Source organism: Canis lupus, chromosome 11, assembly GCF_011100685.1.
Source record: "Canis lupus familiaris isolate Mischka breed German Shepherd chromosome 11, alternate assembly UU_Cfam_GSD_1.0, whole genome shotgun sequence".
Classification (NCBI taxonomy): Eukaryota; Metazoa; Chordata; class Mammalia; order Carnivora; family Canidae; genus Canis; species Canis lupus.
The window spans coordinates 47,815,153-47,823,909 of record NC_049232.1 but is presented as its reverse complement, the minus strand read 5'-3'; the positions used below and the strand labels follow the sequence as shown (position 1 = coordinate 47,823,909).

General features: G+C 43.2%; 1 protein-coding gene across 1 annotated transcript; it reads right to left on the bottom strand.

The window, feature by feature from the left end:
* Positions 1-345: 345 nt before the first annotated feature.
* LOC611718 (protein FAM183A-like) lies at positions 346-8,069 on the bottom strand. Its single transcript, XM_038553284.1, is given in 4 exon segments — positions 346-494; positions 2,597-2,673; positions 2,676-3,107; positions 8,060-8,069. Coding segments are annotated over 4 exon segments (630 nt in total). The 3' UTR covers positions 346-383.
* Positions 8,070-8,757: the final 688 nt, after the last annotated feature.

Genomic DNA, 8,757 nt, shown 5'->3' with positions numbered 1-8,757 from the left:
ATGGATGTTGGCACCCTGCTTTCAGACCCTGAGCCTCCAAAACAGTGAGAAATTTCTGTTGTTTATGTGTTACCTGTGCTGTGGTGTATTGTTACAGCCACCCAGACAGATTAAGCTGATAGCCTAGATCATGTCTGAGATTTCCATCCTGCCCTTAGTGGCAGTGTGCCCTATGAATTTCAGACTTGCCTTAACAGCCCCACAATCGTGGCTGCCAAATCTTCAAAGTAAATATTTTAATATAAATCAGCATTGGTGTCTTTCTTTCTTTTTTTTTTTTTGTGTGTGTGTGGTTTGTTTTTTGTTTTGGTTTTTTTTTTTTTTTTTTTTTTGATGCTTGGAGGTCATCTTTATTTATCCACGCAGCACACATGCGCCGAATACTACGTGTGGCGATCATCTTCTCCCAAGCTGCACACTTTAGCCTTGTAGAGCGGGATATCGCTGTGCACCCTGACATGGTTCAGCCTGCGGTCATCACGTTCCCGGCTGGCCTAGAGAGGAGATCGTGGGCATCAGAAGGAAGCCCCTGAGGAGGGAGGGTGACCTGGGTTCGAAGTCTGTGGGGCCTGGGCCAGCACACCCCAGGGGCTCAGCACACGTTCCTTGGATGAAAGAATGGACATCGTTGACGTGGTTACACGGAGAAGCAACAGCGACCGCTGACACGTACAACTTAGAGAAGTTGTAAGATTACCTTAGACAGTTAACTGAAAGGATACATTTTCCTCAAATTTACCAGGAGGGCAGAAGTTGGAGGTATTTGAGAGTGGCCTCTCCAGTGTCCCCACATTGGGACTGGGGTTGTCTGCCTGTCCGGGGCGAGGTCAGCTCTGGGGTGGGGACAGGGAGCCCTAAGTTACATTCGGGCTGATGGAGCGCTCTCAGGCTCAGCAACCCTGTGGAGGGCGGGCTTCCCCGCTGGACCCTGTGGTCTCCCAGTCTGCTCTCCCCGGGGTGATGCCCCACAGGCAAAGAGAAGCTGGAGTAAATGAGCAGCTTTTTCCTAAGCCCTTCCTTCCTCCCTCTCTCCATCCCTCCTTCCCTCCCTCCTCCCTTCCTTCCCTCCCTTTTTCCTCCACCCTTCCTTTCTCTCCCTCCCCTTCAAGCCCTTCCCTCCCTTCATTAGAACTGAGCTATTTACCCCAAATCCCCTGCAGCAGCCCTGTGGCAGAGCCACATGCCCTAGAGGAGAGCTGCAGAAGCGGGTGAGAAGGCCGGGCCACACGGTAGAAAGGTAGAAATGCAAGAGCTTAGGATGTGGGCCTTTCTTGGGAAGGGTTCACCCTCAGCAGAGGGAGACAACTGGGATCAAACCAAGGGGCCAGGACAAGCCCGTGACTAGTCCGTGGTCGGGCTACGAGCTCTCCTTTCCATTCCTCCTCAGGTCCCACAGCTCTAAAGTGCAGGAGCTGGGATCTGAACTCAAGCTGTCTGGCTCCAGAGCCATCTGTTACATTGATAATGGAATTGGGTTGAATGCTGGGGAGCAGGAGGCACGCAATGCTCCAGAAGAACACGGGCAAGGTGCCCAAATCTGCCCGGTGGAGAGCATGGGGTGCATGGGGTCCTTAACAGGACCTTATAAAGAGGGGACTCCTGGCTGTTCCTGAAGGATGAGCAGGACTTCCCCAAGGAGTAGAGGCTAGCAGGAGGAGGCTGCAGGGGCAGTAAGTGCGAGGAGACAGGGGGCATGAGACCTTGGTGCCTTGGAGGGAAGGAAGGAAGGAAGTTCTGATCCAGCTGAGGATCAGCGTCTCCAGCTTCACCTCAGGGGCAAAACACACAGATGGCCTAAAAGCCACGTGTTAAAAAGGCACCACAACTTGAGGAAAGGTCTAAAAGGAAAGCTAGTCGTTTTGCTACTCTGGATATTGCAGGTTTTCCCAAGCAAGGCACAAAGCCCAGACACCGGGATGGAAAAGACTGGCACATCTGACTACTTAAAAACGGAAACCGGGCAGCCCCGGTGGCCCAGCGGTTTAGCTCCGCCTGCAGCCCAGGGCGTGATCCTGGAGACCCTGGGTCGAGTCCCACGTCAGGCTCCCTGCATGGAGCCTGCTTCTCCCTCTGCCTGTGCCTCTGCCTCTCTCTCTCTGTCTGTCTCTATGAATAAATAAATAAATAAATAAAATCTTTAAGAAGAAGATAAATATCATTAAAAAAAAAAAAAAAAAAAAACGGAAACCTTCCGTGTGATGAAAGACGGAGCAACCTAAGAGACAAACGTGGCAGGAAGTTCTTGGAACCGTCTTAGCCCCAGAAGCCCTATGTCACCTCGGGAGGTAAGTGCTGACGATTACATTCTTCGGGCTCCTCCCGGCCCGGAGCCTCTCCAATCAAAGGAGGTGTGTTTTGCCGTGGGTTAGGCACTGTTCTAGGCACCTGACACATACTACCTCATGCTGTAATAGCTCCATTTTTTGCTCCACTGCGGAAACGCAGTCCCGAAAGACCTGAAATGACTTACCCAAGGTCACGCAGCTATTAAGTGGTAGCCAGGGTTCAAAGCCAGGCAGTCTGGCCTCATACACCGTTCTCTTAGCCACAGCCTCTGTTGCCTCTGGGCCTCCCCAAGGCAAGGATGGACACTCACCAAGGGCTCGGAGGCCCATCCAATTTCTTGGTTTTCTGTTTGCGTGTCTGGGTATTTCTTCCGTGGCCCCTGAGCGCATGGTGGGTAAGATTCAGGAACCTGGCGCCTGCAGGTTCCTCCAGGTTCTCATGCCAAGACATGGGCTTTCTGGTGATTGTGTGAGCCTGGCGGAGGGGATTCACGTGATACTCTGTGGAGAGTTTGTGGGTTCGAAGCTCCTTGAGATACAAGTCCCGCAGGATGTGGTTCTGGTGGACCTCGGTGGGCATCAGGGGCTCCTGCGGGGCGGCCCGCCAGGGCAGGGCTCGGCGGGTGCGGCTCCTGCGTCCTGCACTGGGGCGCGGGCGGGGGCGTCTCCAGGCAACGGCGTCGGTGATTGCAGCCTCCCTTGGAGCCCTCGGAGCCGCCCACCTCACTCCCTCCTTCCAGACCCGATTAAGCCCGGCGACTCCCCTTCCCTCGGCTTCTCGAGATTCGGCCTGGTTCCTGGGTCGGCTCCTGCTGCTGGTTCCTGGGTCGGACCGAGACCCCGGGCGGGCAGCAGGCCCAGGAGGTTAGGGACCTGGTGTCTTTCTCTAGTTGAACCTGTTAGAGCTTTTAGTACCTGGAGGGGGTGCTGCTATAACAAACGTGTGGGAAGGTTCCAATGGCTTTGATATTCAGCGATGGGCAGAGGCTGGGAGATTTTTGAAGAGCATGATAGAAAAGGCCTAGATCATTCTGAACAGACTATTAGGACTATGGGTGTTAAAGATTCTACTGGTAAGAACTCAGAAGGAAATGGAGAACTTGCTATTCTTGAAAGCAGAGGAAAGGGGAATCCTTGCTGATTAATGATAGGAGGCTTCATTCACCTGTGTCCTGCAGTTATGTGGAAATCAAAACTTGTAAGCAGTAAACGTGGATATTAAAGGAGATTTCCAAATAAAGACATGTGGCCTGAAGAGGACTTGCTGCTTGCAGTAAAATGTGAGACTAAAAGGAAAAATTGAGGGAAGAAATGTGTCCTGAGCAGCTATGAAGGTGCACACACGAGTTCTGTCTTTCCACAGTGTCAGCTTTATTTAATCCTAAAGCAAACTTAAATCACAATTATAAAGCAGGTTCAGGATTCCAAACTCAGTGACATCTCATCATGTGATTAAACTTGGCTTCTTACACAGTACATAGGGCAAGACAGAAGACAAACCACACAACAGACAGGATCACAGAAGGGTGTGGGAAGTTAAGGATCCAAATGCAAAGTCAGTCTGTGGGCACACAGTTGAGATAAGGCCTCGGTCTGATCCAGGTCAGCTCTCGGCACTTCCTGCTTCTTAGGTTCAAACAGTAAGGATCTCGTTTCTGTTTGGAGAGGAGTCGGGCAGAGCCTTTGGGGGCAGTTGCCTTTTTTAAGTGGTCAGACACAGAGGGGTCCTCAGATGTGTCTGAAGAGTCTGACCACTTGCTGCCAAAATCCTCCCCTTTTTAAAGGGATTGAATCCGCCTTAGGCCCCTGCAGGCCTCCTCTGGTTCTGCTTTCAGTTCTGGGGTGTCAGTTGACACCGGTCCCGGTGATACCTCCTAGGTGCTGTACCTTAACTGCTTATCATTGGGGCACACGCCCCTGCTTGACGCAGGCTCCTGCTTGACATAACAGAGACTCCATTTTGCTCTCTATGAAATGTTTAGCAAAAGAACTGGGGTTTGATGATGAGGGAAACTCCCAGCCATCCAGGATGTAAAAGATATTGCAATTAGAAGATTATCTCGTAGAAAAGTGTGTTTTAAAGAGAAAGTCAAGGTTGTATGTAGCTGGATAAGCGTTTATTAGTGCTGCGGAAGACAGTTTCAATCACAAAGAGAGCTGTTTTAGGAAAATGTGAGTGTAAGTCTTGATCTTCATTGTCTCAGCAGAATCCAGGAATAGGGACAGGATTATCCATAAAATGTCGCTGAGGGAGCCTCTTGTCCTCATCTGGAGGATTCCGCATGACATACATAGGAGGCAGTGTTCTGGAGCATGTACTATTAGAAGAAACAGTCATCTTGGACTGAGGGAGATAGCATTGGCAATGTGGCCATGGAAGCAGAGGTGAAGAAACCGATGGGATAACAGAAGCAGTAAAAGGAGCTGTGTGAGATCACAAGACAAAGAATTTGGGGAAGTCTCTAGAACCAGAAAAGGGCAAGGGAACAAATGCTCCTCTAGAGGTTGAGGGAGGAACCAAGCTTGATATTTAGGCCCTTGGTCACTGTGAATTCATGACCTCCAGAGCTCTAAAATCCTAAATGTGTTGTTAAGTCACTGTTTGCCATCAGTAGTCTTTCGTTAGTCATTTTCCTTTAGGCTTTTTCTCCCCTTGTGTCCATTGGGATTACTAACTTACTTTTCAGATGTTAAACCAACTTTATATTACTAGAGTATATACCACTTATACAATTGTCATTTTTATGTGGCTGGATTTATCTTGTTAGTGTTTTAATAAGGATTCGTATCCATATTCATAAAAAATATCGGCCTGTAGTTTTTGTTTGTTGTGATGTCTTTGTCTGGTTTGGATATTGAGTTGGGAAGTATTACTTGTGTTGTTTAGGAAAGTTTATGAATAATAATTCACAAATTAATTTTTAAGGGCCTGGTAGATGATAGCACTGAAGCCTTCTGGGTCTCAGGTTCTCTGTGTGGGTACATGATGATGGTGACGATTGCTTATTCAATCTCTTCAGCAGTCTTAAGCCTAGTTAGATTGCTTATTACTTTGTGAGTTAGTTTTAGCAGTTGATGTCTTTTTTAAAAAAAAAATGCATTTCTTGTAAGTTCTCCAATTTATTGGCATGCAATTTTTTAGTGTCCCCTCCTAATCTTTCACTTCTCTATGGTCAGTAATAACGTTTCCTCATTCATTTCTGATTAGTTATTTGATACTTCACTTTTTCTTGGTCAGTCTAGCTAAATTTGCCAACTTTTTTTTTTCCAGAAAAAGCTTTCAGTCTCTTTAATGTTCTATTCTCTCTATAGTCTTTGTGCCCATCTTAATTATTTTCTTCCTTATTCTTTTTTTTCTTCCTTATTCTTGATTTAGTTTTAGTCTGCTCTTTTTCCCCAGTGTCTTCAGATGGAAGGTTACATTTTAGATTAATTTTTTTCAACTCCATAGCAAAAGAAAAAAATTGGTAAAGGATCTGAATAGATATTTCTCCAAAGAAGAACTAACAGATGGCCAACAGGTACATGAAAAGATGTTAAACATCACTAATCATCAGGGAAATGAAAAATCAAAACCACAATGGAATATCACCTCACACCTGTCATTATGGCTATTATCAAAAAGACAAGAAATAATAAATGCTGGCAAGGATGTGGAGAAAGGGAACCTTTGTGCACTGTTGGTGGGAATGTAAATTGATGTAGCCACTATGTAAAACAGTATGGAGGTTCCTCAAATGCAAATAAAATTACCATCTGTTCCAGCATTTACTCTTCTGGTATTTATTCAAAAGAAATAAAAATAGTAATTCAAAAACACCCCCATGTTCTTGCAGCATTATTTAAATTAGTCTAGGTATGGAAGCAACCTGTGTCCACTGACAGATGAGTAGATAAAGACTATGTAGTATATGTAGATACCATGGAATATTAATCAGCTGTAAGAAAGAAGGAAATCTTGCCATTTGCAACAATATGCATGCTAGAAAAAATTTTTTTAATATATATATAGGTACAACTATGAATTTCCCTGTGTTTTGTTTTATTACATTCTATTAAATTTTAATATGTTTTGCCTTCATTTTCTTCATTAATTTTTTTTTTAAATTTAAATTCTGGTTGGTTGACATACCATTTAATAATCGTTTCAGGAGTAGAGTTCAATGGTTCATCATTTACATATAACACCCACTGTTTATCATAGTAACTGCCCTACTCAATACTCATCACCCATCTAGTCCATCTCCCACCCACCGCCCTCTGTCAACCCTCAGTTTGTTCTATATCATTAAGAGTCTCTTAAGGCTTGTCCCCCCCCCCCCCCTTTCCTCCCTCCTATATGTTCATCAGTCTTATTTCTTAAATTCCACAAATGAGTGAAATCGTAGGGTATTTGCCATTCTCTGAATGACTTATTTCGTTTTGCATAATATACTCGAACTCCCTCCAGGTCATTGCAAATTGCAAGATCTCATTATTGTTTATGGCTAAGTAATATTCCATTATATATATATATATATATATATGCATTTACATACCATATATTCTTTATCTATTCATCTGTTTATGGACATTTGGGCTCCTTCCATAGTTTGGCTGTCATTGATAATGCTGCTATAAACATTGGGGTGCATGTGCCCCTTCAAATCACTATGTTTGTATCCTTAGGGTAAATATTTAGTAGTGTGATTCATGGATTGTGGGGTAGATTTATTTTTTGACTTTTTGAGGAACTTCCATACTGTTCCAGAGTGGCTGCACCAGTTTGCATTCCTAGCAACAATGTAAGAGGGCTCCCCTTTCTCCACATCCTCACCAACATCTGTTTACTGGCTTGTTAATTTTAGCTATTTTGATAGTTATGGGATGGTATCTCATGGTTTTGATTTGTATTTCCCTCTTTTCATCTGTCTTTTGGCCATTTGTAGGTCTTCTTTGGAAAAGTGTCTATTCATGTCTTCTGCCCATTTCTTAACTGGATTATGTTTTTTGGGTGTTGAGTTTGATAAGTTCTTTGTAGATTTTGGATACTAACCCTTCATCAGATATGTTGTTTAGCAATATCTTCTCCCAATCTGTAGGCTGCCTTTTAGTTTTGTTGATTGTTTCCTTCACTGTACAGAATCTTTTACCGTGATGAAGTCCCAGTGGTTCATTTTTGCAGTTTCCATTGCCTCTGTTGACATGTCAAGTAAGAAGTTAATACGGCTGAGGTCAAAGAGGTTTCTGCCTGTGTTCTCTGGGATTTTGATGGTTTTCTCTCTCATATTTGATCTTTCATCCATTTTGAATTTATATTTCTGCCTTCATTTTCATTAATCTCAAAGTATTTCTGATTTCCCTTTTGATTTGTTTCTCATTAGTTATTTAAATAACATTTCTAACAGTGTGTTGTTTAATATCCACAGTTGTGAGTTTCCCAAATCTTTTGCTTAGTGGTTTCTAATTTCATTCCATTGTGAACAAAGGACAGACTTTGTATTTCTATACTTTTAAATTAATTGAATTTTGTTTTATGGATGGAGATATGGTCAATTCTGGAGAATATTCTATATGCACTTGAGAAGAATGTGCAGTTTGTTTTTCATTGGAGTATTTTGTAGATGACTATCAAGTCTATAAAGTGTTAAAAATTGAGCTTTGAAGTAGGCAACCATTATTTCTGAATTGATATCTCTATTTTTGTCAGTTTTCTTCATGTAAATTGGCACTCTGTTATAAGGTGCATATATTTATAATTGCTCATTCTTTTTTGATGGCTTTACCCTACTTACCTTGTATCATTACCCTCCAAATTTGTAGTAACAAATGGTTTTCACATGTTTGTCTGGTATTTATATAGCCACTTCACATTTCTTGTGTGTGCTATTTGCATAATATACCTTCATCCATCTTTTTACTTGGAATTTATTTATATTTTAAAACCTAAATGTTGTAGACAGCATACAGTGGATTTTTAAATTTCATGTTAAAATATTTGCCTTTTGATTGAATTTTAATTCATTTATATTTCATGATACTGATACTGTTGGATTTATGTCTATGGAAACATGATTTCTATGTGTCTCATTTTGTTTCTATTCCGCTATGCCTTCTTTACTGCTTCCTTTTGTATTAAGTGAATATTTTCCCATGACTTCTTACCTTTTTTTTTTTTTTCAACATTTCATGGAGTCATTATTTAGTGGTTGCTCCAAGGTTTACTATATATATCTTCACTGACCACAATTAGCATCCTACTTATATTACCTTAATTTTCACTGAGATAAGGGCTGGCTCAGTGGTTGAGGGTCTGCCTTTGGCTCATATCATTATCCCTGGGTCCTGGGATTGAGTCCTGCATCAGGCTTCCCCTAGGGAGCTAGCTTCTCCCTCTGCCTATGTCTCTGCCTCTCTCTTGTGTCTCTCATGAACATATGAAATAAAATCTTTAAAAAAAGAAAAATTTTCAGTGAGATAAAGAGATACATAA